Raw genomic sequence first — 20,631 nt, forward strand, 5'->3', positions numbered from 1 at the left:
GTAGACACTTATGGCTCCCAGTCGGTTAACAAATTCCACTCTTTTTGGGGAGAAAAGAGAGGAAAAGAGGCCTCGGCTGGGCTAGCCTGTCCCTATTGTTGGGCAGTCGACTTGTTCCTGTAGGACCATTTGATGCTCATAAGAGCATTGGGGGAGGTTACGTGATGGCCTGGTGCGCTGGCTACGAGGCACACAGCGGTCTGTACATCACACACCACCAGTTCACGTAACACAGTTCAGATAGATGTGGCGTTTTGTATAGGGACCCCTAGTGTCACTACATCGACACAATGTCGAGTGAGTGACAGATAGGGAACGTCCTGGTTAATTTTATAACTTCTGTTCCCTGATGGAGGGAATGAGATGTTGTGTCCCTCTTGCCACAACGCTGAACTACCCTGAAATGACCGGGACCTGGTCTCGGCTCCTCAGCACAAAACCTGAATGAGTGGTTGCATACCAGCTCCTTTTATACCCATATGTCCAGGGGAGTGGCATGCAAATTCCACTCGCCAATAGGGCTCCCAAGAGTGACCCCTAGTGTCACTACATCGACACAACGTCTCATTCCCTCCATCAGGGAATGGAGGTTACGAAAGTAACCATGACGTTTTACTATCCTTGTGGGTACATTTGGTCCCCACAATGTAGTATAAACATGTACACACACACACACACACACAAACACACACAAAAACTGTAGAGCCCTTGAGTTTTTGTCCCCAATAGCAGCACGACACAGGTCATCCATGAGAATGATTATATAAACCATCCTTCATCAAAGAGCCTTTCTTTCCTTTCATCCTCTCTCTCCAACTCTCTCTCATACTCACTCGCCCTGTCTTTAGGTGAACAGGTCATCCCTGAGATCAGGTCATTACAAGAGCACAGGCAGAGATAACTGTCATTTGGTCTATGCATGGACAGCATGTGTACGTCTACTGGATGTATGTGTAGGTTATTGTGGTTATGCAGGTTTCGACATGTTGCAGTGCAAATGCTGTGTTGCCATCCAAGGTTAATTCTCCTTCTGTTTTTCCCTCCTCTTACTGAACCCTTCTGAGACACAAGAGATTGTGTGCTTGTGTGTGTGAGTGATACCTATGTAGGCATATCACACCAAAATAATTTAAAGAAATGTGTAATTGTTAAAGAATAATTGTTTGAAGGCCGAAAAGTCTTCAAAGTGTCCCTGAGGCTGCTCACGTAACACACTATCAGTAGCGCCACAGGAAAAGGTAAACTTGTTTAAAATGATGCAAAGATATCTGATGTGAGATGACGCTTGTTAGCAACTCAGCAGAATGAGATCGATGTCAAGGTTTCAGAACATTTGGTAGCAATGTTGAGTTCCCGTGTGATCATGTTGAAATAAAATGCGTTTTTGTGTTACTGTGGCAGTAACAAACCACAGAAACCTCAAATGTCTGTGCCACTGAACTAGATGTTTTTTAATTGAGGTAGCTAGCTATAGCTAAAAATGACAGCATATTTATAACATTTATAACATTCTCCATTTATAACTGTCATGTTTATTCTATTGATTAATGTTTTTCATGTCTTTTATTTTGAAAATCTAGTTCCTGTTTCATGTCATATGGTCCCCTGGTCATGTGATTTCATGTTTCCCTCCATGTTCATGTGTCTTGTTTTCATTGGTTTATTGTCTAGTTATCTTGTTATCAGTTCTGTTTTTTCATTGGTTAACTTGTTTGCCTTGTTACCCTTGTCCATGTATTTAAGCCTCATGTTTGCCATTGTCCATGGTCAGGTATTGTTTGTGAATTTATCGTTGTTGGTTCTATGGTCAAGTCAAGTTTAGTTAAGTCAAGTTCATGTTTATGTTTTTTTCACGTTTAGAGTTAGGGTTTCTGGATATCACGATTTATAATTAACTGCACTTGGGTTCATCACACATCATCGTCATCATTGTCTTTGTCATTGCCAGCATCAGCCATCATTACAGAATACCTGACCAACACACGATGAACCCAGCAGTTCAGCTCATCCGTCTATGCCAGGGGAGTCGTCCCTTAGAGGATTATGTTGAGGAATTCTGCACTCTGGCCTGCAGGGTGGATTTTAATGAGGTGGCCCTCAAGGACTGTTTCCATTTTGGGCTGAATGAGCCGATTTCCTCTCTGATGCCTGACGGTCGGTGTGCCGACAGCCTTGCTCAGTATATCGGCCTTGCCCTGCAGATTATTGGTTCTATGTTCACTGTGGGGGAGGCAGATGCTGAGCCAGAGTTCCACATCATGGCCGCCGAGCAAGAGTTCCACATCATGGCCGCCGAGCCAGAGTTCCACTTCATGGCCACTTAGCTAGTGCCATCTTTTGCCCCGGATCCTGAGTCTGCCCCATGCCATGTCACAGCAACGCCCCAGCCTACTCCATGCCCATGTCACAGCAACGCCTCAGCCTGCTCCATGCCACATCACAGCAACGCCTGAGCCTGCTCCATGCCACGTCACAGGCACGCCTGAGCCTGCTCCTTGCCACGTCACAGCCACGCCTGAGCCTGCTCCATGCCACGTCACAGCCACGCCTGAGCCTGCTCCATGCCAAGTCACAGCCATGCCTGAGCCTGCTCTATGCCACGTCACAACCACACCTGAGCCTGCTCCATGCCGCGTCACAACCACACCTGAGCCTTCTCCATGCCACATCACAGACACGCCTCAGCGTGCTCCATGCCACGTCACAGCCACGCCTCAGTGTGCTCCATGCCACGTCACAGCCAAGCTTCACTCTGCTCCATGCAAGGTCTCAGGCTCATCACTGGCTCATCCCTGGTCATGTGATATCATGTTTCCCTCCATGTTCATGTGTCTTGTTTTCATTGGTTTATTGTCTAATTATCTTGTTATCAATTCTGTCTTTTCATTGGTTAACTTGTTTGTCTTGTTACCCTTGTCCATGTATTTAAGCCTCATGTTTGCCATTGTCCATGGTCAGGTATTGTTTGTGAATGTATCGTTGTTGGTTCTATAGTCAAGTCTAGTCAAGTCACGCTTATGTTTTGTTTCATAGTCTACCAAGTCATGTCAAGTTTAGTTAAGTCAAGTTCATTTTTATGTTTTGTTCACGCTTAGAGTTAGGGTTTCTGGATATCATGATTTACAATAAACTGCACTTGGGTTCATCACACATCATTGTCATCATCGTCTTTGTCATTGCCAGCGTCAGCAACGTTACAATAACTGTTGCTCCGCCATGACAGTAGAAAAAAACTGATCATACAAGATGCTTGTTTAGACAAATGGCCACTGTTGTGCATTTGCATTTAATCATTTGCGTTTACGTACTTGCGTAGAGTATGCTTCCACCCTAAGTAAATAAGTACACACACTAAACACACACACACACACACACACACACACACACACACACACAGTAATAACGCCATAACACAGTGTCTTTCTTATAAAAGCTCAATTACAGAGATTTGCTAAAGATAAAAAAAAAAAAAAAAAACTGTGTACGAGAGAGATTGTATGTATGTGGGGGTGAGTTAAGGAGAAAACAGAAGCATGCCATTTAGGCCACAAGGGAGCAGGCGTCAGCGTTATTCCAATTATGAGAGAGAATGAGAATACAGAAACTTGCTGTGATTCTGTGTTTGTGAGCACTTCGAGGCAACATTATTGTGTATGCTTGTAGTCATGTGTGTGTTTGAGCATCTCCATGCATTTGTGTGTGTGTATGTGTGTGTGTAAGCATGTGTCTCTCAACAGTAATTGTAATGGGACTCAAGGGGTCTGGGTTTGGCTGCTTCGGCAGCCCTCCACTCTCATTCCACACCTTCCCCCCATAATTAGGATCTGTGAAGCCCTGGTAATGTCCAGACTCGAGGGGCCGCCTCACTCGCATTGCCTCTGATAAGAGCCCTCGCTCTGGGCACACAGGTCAGCGCACAGCCTTCGGAGAGCTGGAAGCACTGTTGGTAAGGGCGAGTCATTCGACTGGGGCACCTGGCCACCACTCACAATATATTCTAAGCATCCGAGAGCGAAGAGCAAAGGAATAAAAATGATCTCTCCCACACCCCACATCTCATCATCATTAAAAGGCTGGTTATTGACCATAAATTTGATCAGGCCATTGCCACATAAGAGATGTGCTCCTGATTGACTATAAAGAGATCTCATTAGAACAAAGGTGTGATCAGATATAAACCTAGCCTGATAGGCTAATAACTGCAGACATGGGGCGTGCTGCCAGTAATGTGTTTCTACTTGCAATTTTTATGGGGATATTTGGGAAGACATTAACAGGAAAGATGGGAGCATGCGGTGCATAACTGCACTCTGATCATGGTACAATGGTGTGGGAACATGGATGTGTTCACCCTTAACCAGAATCTCAGAAGCATCGAAAAGGAGCCGTTGGCAACAGTAGAGAAGATTGAATCAGTAGTGTTATCTGAGTTTTGGTAAGACTGCTGGCAGAAGATTGGCAAAGCATCCACAAGATGCTTCATAAAGGGTTTTTCAATGTTTTGCAAAGGTAGCAGAGTGGTATAAACGATTCAGTTGATTGGAGAAAAATGAAAATGATAAGGTTCAGTTTCCAACAGAGGAGTCTTACTTTTCACTATTAGCTAAGTGTGGTCCACTTATTCTAACTAAGAACCACCCTCCTAGACAGGAAGGGCTGCATGACTGACTTGTAAAACCACCAACCACAGTTAGTTATGTTACGTTACAGCAAGGTAAATCTACAAATTTCTTTGTACATTTTTTTTTCTCCCTTACAAAAATTGAGAGTTCTGGCAAACCCCTGTGGTGCAATTTTGCCACTTCACCTTTGCCCCAAACTCTTCAATGTTGCCACAGGTTTGCCTTAAAAGTGTTGACCAGCAGTGGCAAATTGTCTGTTGTTGCCAAAGGTTGGCTGCAGGTTCACCACTACTTATAAAATGAGTTTTGTTTGCTGCAAATTTACCACATATTATCTGCCATTATCTTACAAATAAACCATTTTGCAAGCGCATTACTCTGAGGACAAAGTGGAATATAGTTGCAAGTATGCTCAAGGATATTATTCACAGTCTACCATGAACCTCTCATACTTTGGCAAATCTAGCGACTAATTCTTACTCACAAGAGCTTGCTGTAGCAGCCTGGAAGTACACCTAGTACCTGATAGCAATTTGCAGCAACAAAACAATCAAAAGTAATTTATTGTCAATGAGTTGACGATTTAAGATAACATGAGTTTCTTTTGTTGAGCATAGATGTACTTTACGCATTGATCTAATGCAGATCAACATAATCACACGGGAAAACAACACATAGCTACCGTATATTTCACTACTCTGAAATCAACCCCATTTTACCAAATTACTTACAAGTTCCATCTCCCATCAGACATTTTTGCATAAATTCAAATGAGTTTACCTTTTCCTGTGGTGCTACTGATACCCCTTGCAAAAGCCAGGATCTGGTCCCTTGGGAACCAGAATATAATCGAGTTCACATAATTAATGATGAAAAAGTTTAAGAGGTTGCATTTTCGATCATAAAAATTTTACTCCACTAACAGTTAGGTTTAGAGTAGGGTTACGGGGTAGAGTAATGAAAATGTATGCATTCCTTTTGACTGTACTACATTGTTTACAACTAAAACACAACTCGCTTTTGGCGCCACTCTGTGGACATTAACCCTGAAACTGGTGCTCACACATGCCCATACATTCAACAACACTTCCAGCTTCAGACACTGGGGGCACTGATTTGAATTTCTGTGAGCATAGATTGATTTCAGCAGCACTTTCAGCCTACTGTTGCCGAATTCACAGAGAAATTAGTCTGACTCTAGTCAAGTATGATTGCCTACTAGCAACCAACAGTTCAGCGACTTGGGGACCTCCAGCGAATTTATCAGTGTCAGTGTGAACGCTGCTTTGTTGACTTTGTTCTTCAGTGGACTGATAAAAACCTGTGCACCCTGACTGCCAGAAATTGTGTAAAGCCAGCCAATCAGATTGAAGCTCACCATTTTAAGAAAGCCCTTGCCATTTTTGTGTGGGCATCCTGTCAAAGGCTGAGACTACCACCAAGGCAACTTTACCTGTGTATTCCACACACAGAACTGTGTTTCATTTATCACAAGCACAATAGTACCAATTATTCAAAAGATTCTGACATTACTAATGATGATGATGATGACCCCTGTAGATGAAGACAATTTCCTGATGTCTCCAGGCTGGTGCAGAATGCCAGGAGAACAGATTATAATAAGAGACAAATTGCAGGAAATAAAAGAGAAGAGAAAAATATTTTGCAAAAGTTTTTTGATGAGGGTGGCCATGCATGGCTGATACAGTCACATCAGTACGACATTAAGCCAGTGTAACCACGGAAACGCATGCAGGGATTATATCAAAGAGAGGGAAAAGCACCAAGGAGAAGAGAAGCAGAAATTAAAAGAGTAAAAATATGGCAGGGTGTTGCCTAGAATCCAGCGGAGTGCATGTGTGTGCGCGCAGCGTGCTCATTAGCGCTTAGAGATGACAGGAAACAGATATACTTGTCTTCCTGTGAAAGCAGAAAAAAGGGAAAGTGTAAGTGAACGCTCTGATAGAATACACACACACACACACGGTTTGAGCTCAGTCATCTGACTTTAATTTAGAGCAAAGACTCCACTTAACCATCTTACAACCTGAGTTCAGCACAGCTGGAAAAACACTGTCAACCTCAAACACACACGTGCACACATTTCTGACTTTTACTGAACTCTCAGTTTTAACCAGACAGGCAAGTAAATATACTGCAATTACTGATCATAAATAATCTACTCTCATATGCGGTACACCAAATTTAAATTAGGCCATTTTTACTCAGAGCTTTTGGAGGCAGACTCAAGTCAGTTTGCCATAAGAGTTTGTTTCATTTGATATAAAGCAGTTTTCCGAACTCAACTGAATCTATGGTTGTCACTTAATATGTACCATATTAGTATTTTGGCCAAAATTAAGACGTCACCCAAAACACAAGTGACATTCATTGGATGTAGAATTTTAGTAGTAAATCCAAAGGCACATGTACTCTAATAACACAATGAAAGTGCCATCTTCTCCTCCTGAAAAACAATTAAAAAAGTCTAATTCTTAAAATAAAAGAATACCAGTACACATTCACACACACATACAGTTAGCCTAATCTCCAGGGAGTGAAAGTCACTGGGCCATGCCAGGGGACAGTGTGTGTGTGTGTGTCTTTAATAAGCACATGATCTGTCTTACTCTTAGCAGTGGAGTGAAACATAAGACACTGTACAGACAGACAGCCACAATTAAGATTAAACGCACACACAACACAGCTGGAGTCCAGAGCTTCCTGTGTGAGCTCTAGCTAATGTAAAAATGTGTGAGCGCACTTAAACACAGTGTATTCTCAGTTGGGGTTAAGGGATGGAATAGTTTTCAGACAGCAAGAGAGGCAGAACAATAGAGGATAAAATGAAGAGAAAGTTAAAAAAGAAAGAGCTGAGAAATACTAGACACTAAAATATTCAGCTGTGTCACTCCAAAGTTAGAGTCTAAACTGAAAGAAAATGCTAGATGTGAATCATTACCACAACATGATATCAGTGACCAAGCATTATTGTCATGGAACTAAGCTAATGCTAGATTCTAACCTTCACCATAGTATGCACAAATAAGGTTTAATAAAACTCTTGAGTTTTAAAGTTATCATTATCAGATTTAGACTATAACATTATCAGACTTGTGGCTTGAGCTCCACTGTGTCTCATCCTTAAAAGGCCAGTGTAATTTACAATTTCATAAACATATGTTATGAAAATCATTTGCGGATCAATTCATAAAAATAATTATTCATGTCTTTAATAAATTATTTATGTCTTTAATAAATTCTGACATCTGGGGAACAAATCTGGTCTTCTGTCAAAAGAGACCACAATTATGACTGCAATACTAAGAGGTGATGAAATACGGCCATTACTATTATGTCCAATTCAGGCCTGAGCTCAGAAAATGGGGGCAGTGAAAACATGTTAAGAACACCATTAAATCAAAGTTTGTGGCTTTAAGTCCAGGTCTATAATAGTGCCAGGAATGAACTTTTCCATTAAGAAGCTAATTTCAGGGTCATTTTATTTTTTTTTATTTTTTTTTTTAAATGAAAAAATTTATTAAAATGATATCTCAAATATATACATTTAAACTTTTTTTTTAACATAAATTCTCTATATGAATAATAATATTGCATTTGCTTATGCAACAAATTGTACACCAAGGCCTAGATTAAAATATGAAGAAATATATACAATGTTACATATAAAACAGAAGAACTCATTATGTGGGCCACATATGGAATTTACTGTCAATTTTGTTTTCCATGAGCCCCCGTTACTTTCTGACCATGGTCTATTATTTATAAGACCATCTATGTGCTAATGTACTCCCAAAAGTAAAAAAAAAAAAATATATATATATATATATATATATATATATATATATATATATATATATATATATATATATTTTTTTTTTTTTTTTTTTTTTCAGCAGATCTAAGCATTTAATAGTTGCAGGCTCATGACCACCTTCAGCTAAACTGTGTTTAGATGCAAACTGTCTCAAACACACATCAAATTTCTCACTTCTGTACAACTGCTATGACATATGGCAACATTTTTTTGTTTTGTTTTCCTTTTTGCCATCTTTCTTTATTTCTATTTTGTATTTTTAAATTTTATCCTCTTTTCTCCCAATTTGGAATGCCCAATTCCCACTACTTAGTAGGTCCTCGTGGTGGTGCGGTTACTCACCTCAATCCGGGTGGCGAAGGACAAGTCTCAGTTGCCTCCGCTTCTGAGACCGTCAGTCCGCGCATCTAATCACGTGGCTTGCTGTGCATGACACCACGGAGACTCACAGCATGTGGAGGCTTGTGCTACTCTCCGCGATCCACGCACAATTTACCACGTGCCCCACTGAGAGCAAGAACCACGAGGAGGTTACCCCATGTGACTCTACCCTCCCTAACAACCGGGCCAATTTGGTTGCTCAGGAGACCTGGCTGGAGTCACTCAGCACACCCTGGATTCGAACTCGCAACTCCAGGGGTGGTAGTCAGCGTCAATACTCGCTGCCATTTTTCTTGATAGAACGGGATATGACGCAGGCCGAATTCACCCCTGGAGCACATGTGCTGACCACCAGGACCCCCCCCCCCCAGAAAAAACCATGATGAGGCCCTGCCTACAATGACACCATGCATACAAATTTTTAGCGGGGTGAAATAGTGGCGCAGATGGAATTCTAACCACAGTTTCATTGGCTCGTTAAGCCACAAGGCTGCCCCCTGAAATATCTGTGTCTTTTACACCATCGGTCTGTCTCTAATAAAACGATTGGTAAAAACAGTGTTTGTCCTGCCTAATTATTCCAATCTTATTCATCATGTATGTTTCATCGTCTTGAGTATGTTGACCTGTGTGTGTTTGTAAGTGTAATGGAGTGAGAGAAAGATTGTGAACTGAATCTTGCCACAAACCCTTTAAACTGTGTCATAAACTCATAACAAATGATATCAGCATGTGGCCAAAGAAAGAGAGCGAGAAAGAGCAAGAGAGAGAGAGACTGTTTCCTCCTGTGCATGTGTGCCATCTTTCTCTCCCAAAGCACAGCATCTGGAAAGACACTCTGCTTCTTTTTAATAAAGGAGGAACAAAGAAGTGTGTCTCTGTAAATATGCATGAGGCGACAGAAACCAGGCAGTTCGACAATAATCCACCTCGGCTGTTAACAGAGAATTTTATAAAGCAACACACACATATACAGTATACAGTGTGCATATATATATATATATATATATATATATATATATATATATAAACATGTTGTACTCATAGATGGCCAAGTGTACCAAATTATATTTTTGTGCTACACGTTTATTATGTAATAGTCAGTGTTCCCAGATAATACATGCTTTTAAAGTAAAACTAAGATCAGCTGCATTTCATCAAAATATAGAAGGTTGAGCTCACGAGTGTTTGCTTTGTGTATGCAAGTTTACTTTGGGGACAAAACTGTACCCAATGATTCATTATAAAGAAAATGATGTTTTTTTATTTATTTATTTATTTATTTTTATTAATTATGAAAACTAAAGATGCAAAATATTTTTTGTAACACTTCGCAATAACGCTGTGTTTAACAATAGTGAAAAATGAACAATACGTTTACAGCATTTATTGATCTTGGTTTATGTTATTTTTACATATACTAGTACATTTTTAACATGGTTGAAACATATGTGTGGTAGTTACATGTGTTTGTGTTTATGTGAGCTCTATGAATGGTTCCTGAAGTGCTCTCCTCAAACATAGCTGCAGCACATTTTCTCCTCTCTCAGAGCCGGCGTAGGAGGAAACCAGCACTGATGTGCCTCTCTGGATTTCAACCTTATCATAGAAAACTGCCTACATACACAGAATGAGAGAGAGAGAGAGAGAGAGAGAGAGAGAGAGAGAGAGCGAGAGAGAGAGAGAGAGAGAGAGAGAGAGAGAGAGAGATGACAATAGACTCTGTCTTTCTCTCTCTCAGACAGTCAGCCACTCAGATATTCGGGCCGGTTTTAATCACGCTCATTCAGTGCGTACTGAAAAGAGGATCTGTCCTGAGCACTGTGTTCTCCTACGGCTTAAACAATGCACCACACACACACACACATACACACACACACACACACACACACACACACACACACACACACACACACACACACACACACACACACACACACACACACACACACAGATTCTCATTAGACATGCTGTGACCATTTCCTCAACCAGCCAAATAGGGGAAAATATCCTGGTTTCTGTCTCTCACACAGACTAAATGCAGAATTGTTAGAAATACAAAAGTACACCACCGGCCAATGAGGCTCACCCATAGGTCAGTTTTATGGCTCAGAGGTTGCTCTTTCATGGCTCACGAGACTTAAGAGTTCTCATTTTAGTATTGTCTCAAATGTTTCTCCTAAAACTCCTGAAGAGAAATTGTTGACACATTTCGAGAATAAAATTAGATAGTTTATTATATTAGATCAGATCATTTATGAGAAATGTATGAGATCATATTGTGACTTTTTATAATATACTGGTATCTTGGCAACCCTCTCTTTTTCTCTTGACCCATCTCCGTATTTAGTTCTCTTGTTTACTGTCTCATTCTTTCTAGTGTCTATTGTTCTGTCTGCCTTCATTTCTCTGTCTCTCTCTCTCACCTTGTGCTGTAATTGTGATGGTTGAGCAGATAATTGTAATTACGTTCTCATGGTGAAGTGTGTGTGTGTGTGTGTGGTGGGGTTTTGTCTTCAAGGGCTGCAGACCCATCTGGGTAGCCCATGAAGGTTTAGAAAATGTCAGACTGTTGAAAATTATTGGTCTCTCTCTCTCTCTCTCTCACACACACACATACACACACACACACACACACAGTATAATGGGAACACTGACTAGATAACGGAGGGCAGTGCATTGCCACACTGACTCGAGCCAATAATACAGAACTGTAGTGGAGAGAAGCGAATCGAACAAACACATAAGCACACACACACTCGTCAAATGTTGTGCTCACTTCCAGCCCAACACTGTCACATATCTTCCTCATTATACCCTGAGCTTTCACAGGACCAGGGCACACAACTAACCAACCAAAAACAACAGATACACTCACAGGAACACATGTTTATATATATATATATATATATATATATATATATATATATATATATATATATATATATATATATGTGCATTTTATCAATTATTATCTGAATTTTCATGTGGTTGACTATATATTCAAAGATAGATCGACAGACAGATAGAAGACAGACAGACAGACAGACAGACAGATAGAAAAAAGAGAGAGACAGACAGACAGATAGGCAGACAGACAGATAAATAGATAAATAGATAGAAAAAAGATAGATAGATAGATAGATAGATAGAAAAAAGACAGACAGACAGACAGATAGATAGACAGATAGATAGAAAAAAAGAGACAGACAGACAGACAGACAGATAGATAGATAGATAGATAGATAGATAGAAAAAAGACAGACAGACAGACAGACAGATAGATAGACAGACAGATAGATAGAAAAAAGAGACAGACAGAGAGACAGACAGACAGACAGATAAATAGATAGATAGAAAAAAGACAGACAGACAGACAGACAGATAGATAGATAGATAGATAGATAGATAGAAAAAAGACAGACAGACAGACAGACAGACAGACAGACAGACAGATAGATAGATAGATAGATAGATAGATAGATAGAAAAGAGACATATATACATACAGACAGACAGACAGACAGATAGGTAGACAGATAGACAGATAGGTTGATTGACTTCAATGACCCGAGCAACTGCCCCTTTGCCCACATGTCCCACTGGGTGAAATATAGACTGTAGGCCAACATTATTAAATTATCAAATGCTTAGTAACATCCACATATGAAATTATGTGATTGTATTGTTGTGTTTTTGTATATAAAATCTCACTGTTTATTTTGTAATGGTTTACAACTGCTGTTAGATAATCGGATCTACCAGACCTTCGTTATCATTTGTAATCAGTCAAATATTTCTCTGTTAGCACATATGTCATTGAACATCTTCAATTGAACATCTTTGTTTCAGTTCTTACATTACCTTTATTTACTTTAAACAAGTAAACAAGTTGCATTGTCTCCATGGAATGATTATTAGGCTACTGTAGATTTGATGAATTAATAGGTTACTGATTAATGCTATCAGACTTTAGGTCTGTAAATTAAAATGAGCAATTTCTCATCCTAATTTTGTTTTCAGTTTTAAAGAGCGGATTAAGTTATCCAGAAAAGAGCAGTGAATGTTTATCTCTTTTTCAGTATTGTTGCTTTATTAATATTCCCTACAATTTTACATGTACGAATCATATGCAGTCGAAAGGACTGTGGTTATTTATATAATAATTATTATATTAGTAGATACCATGTGCCCCCTTTGTTTTTCCTTGATATTTTTAAAGCAGCATAAAGTGAATCTGGACTTTATATGCATCAAACGATCATGTCTTGTGCATGCGCTCTTTATATGTACAGCAAGGTTTAACCATGGATTTAACAATTAAAAAATACTTGTTCTGCATAAAGTGAGATTTTGTCCAATATACTGTATAAATTAGATGAAATCATGTGTAATGATCCCAAAAACAAATAAAAATGATTTAATTCATGAATTACACTGCCTTCGTTTAATAACTTTTTTTTTCTGATGTACAATCATTTATGGTTTTTTTTCTCTGCGCATAAATGCAACAAGCGATGTTGGAAGATGTTATCCGCAACCACTAATATAGAATCATTTTTCACGTTTCATTTCTCGTTAAGGTTTAGATTTGGCTTTGGGAAACTGAACAGCAGTTATGAGCCACTTTATCCCGAAGCAGAAATCGAAAGCAACAGGTGGTCGATTAAGTAAGATAATTCCGTTATGAAATTCTCTAAGCAAGAGCGGAAATCTTTACCAATCAAATGCTCAATTGTACAATGAAGGCATGAAAGCAGAATTCTGCGCCTGCAAATTAGGACACACTGATCTGCAAGATCATACATGTTTATTAGTTTTGATGCAGGGATTTTTTGTGTGTGTTCGCCGGGATTCAAGGAAAAATGCTTTGCCAATATTCAGTATTATTAAGCTTAAATATTTAATTGAGGATGCTCTAATGTTCGCAACACTGCAGAACCGGGCCTGCATCTAGCTGGCAGCTGCACTGACATGATTGCAAAACAACAAGATTCCTTACTATCTACTTATTTATTGATTTATTATCGAATGGTGGTGTAGCCTACTACCTCACCTTTTACTGCACTACCATGTTCGTGTAGCACATCCTCGTACTCTCTGGCAATGTGACGTGTAAGATTAAGGAATCTTTGCTAACTCTCACAGTCTCTCCACACTCCCTTTCAATTTCCTCATTCTTAACCTTGATTTTATGTAGGCTATAAGGTTTGTAACTTCACTAAAACAATGTTTGAACTCCCTCAGGCCTATTGCTTATTTAGCAGGTTCCCAAACCAGCATATCACGAAGCGCATTCTGGGTTGAGCAAGTGGCGCTGAGCAGCCTGAGCGAGCGGAGTGGAATCTTCAAAAAGGCCCTCTCCGCTCAGGTGGAATTATCACCACTCTGCTCACATGCTCTGCTCTGCGCCCAGACCTGTGTGGTAGGATTGACGAGCATGGCTCTGTGTGAGTGTGTGTGAGAGAGACTGTCACAGGTGCAGAGATCAGAGCGGAATGCCATTCATCTGCAGCGCCCGTCTGTGTGCCACTGTCTGCAGCCAGCCGCTAATGCTGGAGATCAGGGACAGGCTAACGGCATGAGCCGCCCACCCACCCACACACACATGATGCACACACATGCACACAGAAAAGCCACTCAGCCACATAATTACTGATGCGTCCTGGGCAGAGGCTTAAACACACTCAGAGACGTTGCCGTTAACAGTGTTCATTAAAACCAGCACTGCAAAGGTTAAAGGTCACCCGCTGCTAAAGACGGACGCTTGCCACACCATCACTTCTTCAGCAAGCACTCTCTCTCTCTCTCCATCTCGTTCAACCTCTTTGGCCTGAAAACAAGATGTTTTCTCTCTTTGACAAATGAGAGAAAGACATAAGGATGTAAAAACAAATAGGAAGACGGGTTTACCTGCCAATGGGTGTGAGAACGCTGAATCTCGTGTTTAAATCTGCCTCTAATCAAATCATCTCCCCTGCCTACCTCTCTGCTAATTCAATAATGGCAACAACTTGTCATTGTTATTTAAAGTAATTTTCAATGTAATCAAGTGGTATTAATAAGCATGCTGCCTCTCATTACCGACTCAACCTGCCTTCCGAAGCGCGCCGAGTATGGCGTGTGTGTGTCAGCGTGACAGAGAGACTGTTGTGTGCCTGTATGTGTGTGTTAGATCATTATGTATGTGCACATGACTCATTGTGCATGTGTGTGTGTGTGTGTGTGTGGGCGGACATGAGTTCCATGGTATATTTGTTCTTGTTGCTTGCAGTGACAGAACTGAATTGCTGCATCTCTCTGTCTCTTTCTCTCAGCTTCTTTCTTGCTTAGCAAATTCGCACAAAAGTTTGAGAAAGGTGAAGAAGCTGGGAAAGAGAAAACACTCACTCACACATAGCGGAATCAATGATATAAAACAATATTTAGAAGCAGAATATTCTTGCTTTTATTCCTGTTTTCTTAGCTGATTGTACTAGAAATGCCAAGGTCTTGGGTTTGATTCCCAGGGAAGACACATAGTGATATATGTATACTTTCAATATTCTGCAAAAGCGACTGTCAAATTCATACCTGTACAGTAAATATTAATGCACTGAAAATACATGTTAACTCACACAAGTCCCTTCCAGCAAGACATTTTTGTTATGCTAAAATGTAATAATTCAACACATCTTTCTATTAACTTTCTATTAACAAACGTATCAAACCCAGCGTTGAAAGAAAGTGGGATCAAGATGGATCTAAGTCATACAAAGAAATGTAGCACAACAGAAATTTCCACTGCATGGATGATAACAATAATGCGATATCATTATGATGCGTCATTTTCAGATTAATGCATAAGGATGATGCAAGAAAGTAGTCTGAACTAAAGGAGAGATAATGTGAAAATGAATGCAATAGATAGTGGATGCAACAAAAGAAACACAAGTTTGTGCTCATTAGATGACAGTGTTCTGGGTTTGTCTGTTGGCATCATTAGGCTGTAAAGAATGCTGCTGAGTGGCCAAGGGCCATGAAAGGAAGGAAGGAAGGACATGTAAAGGAAAAAAAATTGGAAAGGAAGAAAAGGAAAGGGCAAAAAAGAAACTAAAAGGAAAGGAAAGGAAAAGAAAAGGAACGAGATAGAAAGGAGAGGAAATGGGAAAAAGGAAAAAGGAAAAAAAAAGGGAAAAAATGAAGGAAAAGATGGAAAGGAAAGGAAAGGAATAGGAGGGAAATTATGGAAAAGAAAGGGAAAGGGAGGAAATTATAGAATAGAAAGGAAAAGAAAGGGAAAAGGAAAAAAAAATTAAGAAAAGATGGAAATAAAATAAAAGTAAAGTAACGTAAGGGTAGGACAGGAAAGGAGGAACAAGATGGAAAGGAGAGGAAACGGGAAAAAGGAAAAGGAAAAAGAAGGAAAAAAAGATGGTAAGGAAATTAAAAAGGTAACAGAAAAAAGAAAAGTAAAGTAAGTAAAAGGAATCAGATGGAAAACATGAAAAGGAAATGAAAAGAGGGGAAATTATAGAAAAGAAAGGAATAGAATTAGAAGCGGGAAATGATGGAATAGAAAGGAAAAGAAAGGGAAAAGGAAGAAAATGAACGTAAAAGAAGGGAAAAAATGAAGGAAAAGATGGAAAACATGAAAAGAAAAGGAAAAGGAGGGAAATTATAGAAAAGAAAGGGAAGGGGGATGATACAATAGAAAGGAAAAGAAAGGGGGGAAAAAGGAAAATATGTAAAAGAAAGGAAAGGAAAGAAAGGAAAGGAAAGGAAAGATAGGGCAGCACAGCTGATTTTAAGCTGGTCTTTATGCAGACAGTCGTGGCACCTGCTCCTCTGGCTAATCTACAGCCTCTTCACTAATAAAGAAAGGAAAGACAAATAGCAATCCATCACACATCTTCCCCCATCTTCCCCCATCAGCCCTTTCTCTCTCTCCCTGAACAGAAGATTATGCCCCAGCCAGCTCAGGGACTCTGGAATCGTGATTGTAAGTCAGTAGGAGAGAAAGAAACGGAACTTACGCAATAAAAGTGATATATTGATTGGGAAATGTCTACTTAAATGCAGCAGTAGCCTGTCACTGGACCGACACAGTAAGGCTATTAAAACCGGACTGTGCATGTGTGTCTCTCTGTGTGTACGTGAGTTCTAGTACATATACATGATGGGTTTTGCTCTATTTCTTTTTCAGCTGCACATGCAAAAATCCAATAGATCTGACCGATGTGTAAAAAAAATATGTGTCTTTGCATGTGTACTTTTGAGGATGTGTGTGTGTGTTTTGGTGTATTCTGAGCTGTGACCTGCTTATCGGAATAAATAATTGACCAAAAATAACACCTCTTTAGAGAGAGCACAGCGTGTCATCTTTATACCCTTGATCTATTTTCAAAATTCAGTGTGGAATACAGCGGCGCCCCAATTTACAACAACCTAGAATCCTGAACTATATCTGATGATCCAGAGTATTTATAGTCTGCACTTCATACCTTCATTTTTAAGCTTTTAAAAATGTCAGTACAAATATGTTTCCAGAGTTTTTTTTTAAAGTGACATAAGAAATATTAACAGTCTTATCTGTATGTCTATAATATAATATACATTCTAAGGCTAATATTTATCTTATTTTTTTGGTCAAAAGATGTTTGCAGGCTTCCGAGAACTAAAGCAGAACAATGAGACACCATAGCATGCTTTCTGTGGTTTCAGTTGCCCTTCTATACTTCCTAAAAAAGATGAAAGAGAACTGACTTTACACACTGGCTATGACTCAAAGTCCAATGAGCTGCCTACCAGACAGCCTTTTTGGGCACTTGGACGCACCTCTGATGCCCAAAATACAAATAAATGTCCAAAAATAATGGTTAGGGTTAGATGTCAACTGTTTGCCCAAAATTATGCCCAAAATGCTGTCTTAGTAGTCAGCTCAATAGATTTGGAAAATCACTCAATAAACATCTAAGGGTATCATCAGGGTATTTAATTAAGCAACCACGAACAAACCAACTTCAAAGACGAAAGTGCATTTGCGCAATAGCTGGCGATGAACGCGCAACACCATGTCCCATATCAGAAATCCTATGGAGATCTGTAAAAAGAAAAGTCATACATTTCGAGATTTAAAGTGCATGTATGAACAGTCGTGCTATTTCTGTGTAAATGTTTCAGCGATGCGCACTAAATCTCTCAACATCAGCACCACCCCGCATCAAAGATGAGCTTCGACGCGCCCGTCCGCTATTCCTTCTCGTACCGGACCCGTTCACTTATGTGCCATCACATTTCCCGTGGAGTTCGGGGGAGGTTTTGGTCCCTTAAAGGGTTAATAAGACACTCCATGCGTCAGACGCATGACAGTATATGTGAGAACCCCTCAAAAAAGTTCCCCACACACTTTTCGTACCGAAATAGCACACGCAGCTGTGCGTAATCTCTCGCTACATTCTGTGTTGGAGTCGAGCGTAGCGCAACACAAGCGCGTCTTCAGCCCCACCGACATTTGGAGACACTCAGCGCTCTCCGCACGCACGCTCGCCTCGGGTCTTACCTTAACACGTTCCAGCTCTTGAGAGGGTCCAGGTCTGAGATTATAGAGACCATGCTTGAGGCAGCTCGGGCTTTGCTCGGACAGAATGCGTCTGATAGGAGTGAGAGAGTGAGTGCTGTTACTCCGACTGTCTCTGTGCACTGCTCTGAGTGTGATAAGCTCTGAGAAGCGACTCTCTTTCCTCCGCCCCTCACAATCACTTCAGCTCTGCCTCTGTCTCTCTCTATCTCCCTCACTGCCTTATTTCTATACAGCTCCGTGTAGAATATCCCAGTCAACAAAATTCAACCTTTTCAATGGATTCTATTATCTATCCATTAAATATCAGACTCAACAAATATGTTTTTCTTTTGTATAGAATTCAATAGATTCTGTTCTATTCTTTTCCATTCTATTTGACTCAAGATATACAACCCTTCAAATCATTCTATTCTATTCTATTCTATTCTATTCTATTCTATTCTATTCTATTCTAAATAGCAGACACTAATATGCCAGACGCACTTCCAATTTATTATATCCAAATGGAAAAACGACCATTGCCATTGCAGTGATAGCTCCCTTCGAGTGACAGGGACAGAATATACCCCATCTTCGATAAGAGGTGGTAACAGATTAACACGTCTACTTCAATGAGAAACGTATATATACAATCCGTGAAAAATTGCCTGGAGTCAATAAATAAATAGATTTTACACCTTTTTTGTAGGTCCTTTTCAATTCATATTGAAATGAACTGATTTATTTCTATGTTTTGTCTTGTTATATAACACTTTAGTTTAGGGATCAGAAATTAGACAGTAATTCATGACTAATAATTACAATTGTAAGTGACTAGTTATGGACTTGTTTGGCATTATAAAATATTTATTAAGCCTTTATTGGCTGATTTCTTATTCTTGCTTTAAAGCCCCTTTATATTTGCTTGTGTCATGAATTTCATGGGCTGGTTTGAGTATTTCTGTAACTGCTGATCTCCTGGGATTTTCACACACAACAGTCTCTAGAATTCACTCCGAATGGTGCCAAAAACAAAAAAACATCCAGTGAGTGGCAGTTCTGTGGATGGAAATGTCTTGTTGATGAGAGAGGTCAACAGAGAATGGCCAGACTGGTTTGAACTGACAAAGTCTACGGTAACTCAGATAACCACTCTGTACAATTGTGGTGAGAAGAATATAATCTCAGAATGCTATTTTGAGATGCGGGATGGCGCTGTTTTGGCGGCACGAGGGGGACCTACACAATGTTAGGAAGGTGGTTTTAATGTTGTCGCTGATCGGTGTATATACTGTATATTCCAAACAAACAAAAATGTATTCCCACTTAAAAGTCTGAAAGTTTTCCCAAGTTTTCAAATACATATTGGTAACACAATTAACTTACAGTGACCATGTTGAATACATGGTTGTGACGAAGAGGAGTGCGTGGCCATGCTGAGAGGATTCACGCCCGGCACTGATCAGTGGGAGAGATATAAAAGGAGGAGCCAGGGACGCCAGAGAGAGAGAGAGAGAGAGAGAGAGAGAGAGAGAGAGAGAGTGAGAGAGAGAGAGAGAGAGAGAGAGAGAGACGCACGCAGCAGTGTTTTGTTTGTGCGCTTTTGTTATGTTTCAGTTCAGTTTTTTATGTTGAATTAAAGTCTTTTTGATTGTTAATCCGGTTCTTGCTTCCTCCTTTCCCAATGAACGAAAGGCTTGTCTGCCACACTGGTGCCGAAACCAAGGACTGGAGGCAGACATGCCATCAGAGAGCCCTTGCCACTGAAGGAGGATCGTGACGACGAGGGGAGGAGTGGTTCGATGGTATTGGAGCAGTCTGCCAGGAGACAGAGGAACGGTTGCCTTCTGCCATGAAGCGGAGGAGCTGTTGCCATCTGCCAGGGGACAGAGGAGTCTCTGACGTCTGCTGGGAGGTGGAGGAACCGACGCCGCCCACCAGGAAGCGGAGGAGCTGTTGCCGTCCGCCAGGGGACGGAGGACACACTGCCATCCGCCGGGAGGCGAAGGAACCGCTGCCGTCCTCCAGGGGATGGAGGAGCCTCTGCCGGCCGCCAGGAGGCAGAACCCAGTGCCATCCCCCGGTGTTGCAGAGGATCGCTGGACAGCTGGCTGAGGACCGAATGGTGGCGTGGTCGGGAACAGGAGTTTTTTTTTTCTTTTCTTTTTCTCTTTTTCTTTTCTTTTTCTTTTCTTTCTCTGGGGGGGGGATGGGGGGGGGGGTGTAAGTCAGACCGGAGGTTTCCCCGGC

At 40.6% G+C, this 20,631-nt stretch overlaps 1 protein-coding gene across 1 annotated transcript in view; it reads right to left on the bottom strand.

Annotated features, from left to right (window-relative positions):
• Positions 1-18,542, bottom strand: part of LOC127436814 (CUGBP Elav-like family member 2) — a 226,935-nt gene extending 208,393 nt beyond the window's left edge. The window contains exon 1 of the mRNA XM_051691221.1: positions 18,382-18,542. Coding sequence (XP_051547181.1) covers positions 18,382-18,434 — 53 coding nt within the window. The 5' untranslated portion in view covers positions 18,435-18,542. The remainder of the gene's footprint in view (positions 1-18,381) is intronic.
• Between the last annotated feature and the right edge of the window lie 2,089 nt (positions 18,543-20,631).

Source organism: Myxocyprinus asiaticus, chromosome 47 (genome assembly GCF_019703515.2).
Source record: "Myxocyprinus asiaticus isolate MX2 ecotype Aquarium Trade chromosome 47, UBuf_Myxa_2, whole genome shotgun sequence".
NCBI lineage: Eukaryota > Metazoa > Chordata > Actinopteri > Cypriniformes > Catostomidae > Myxocyprinus > Myxocyprinus asiaticus.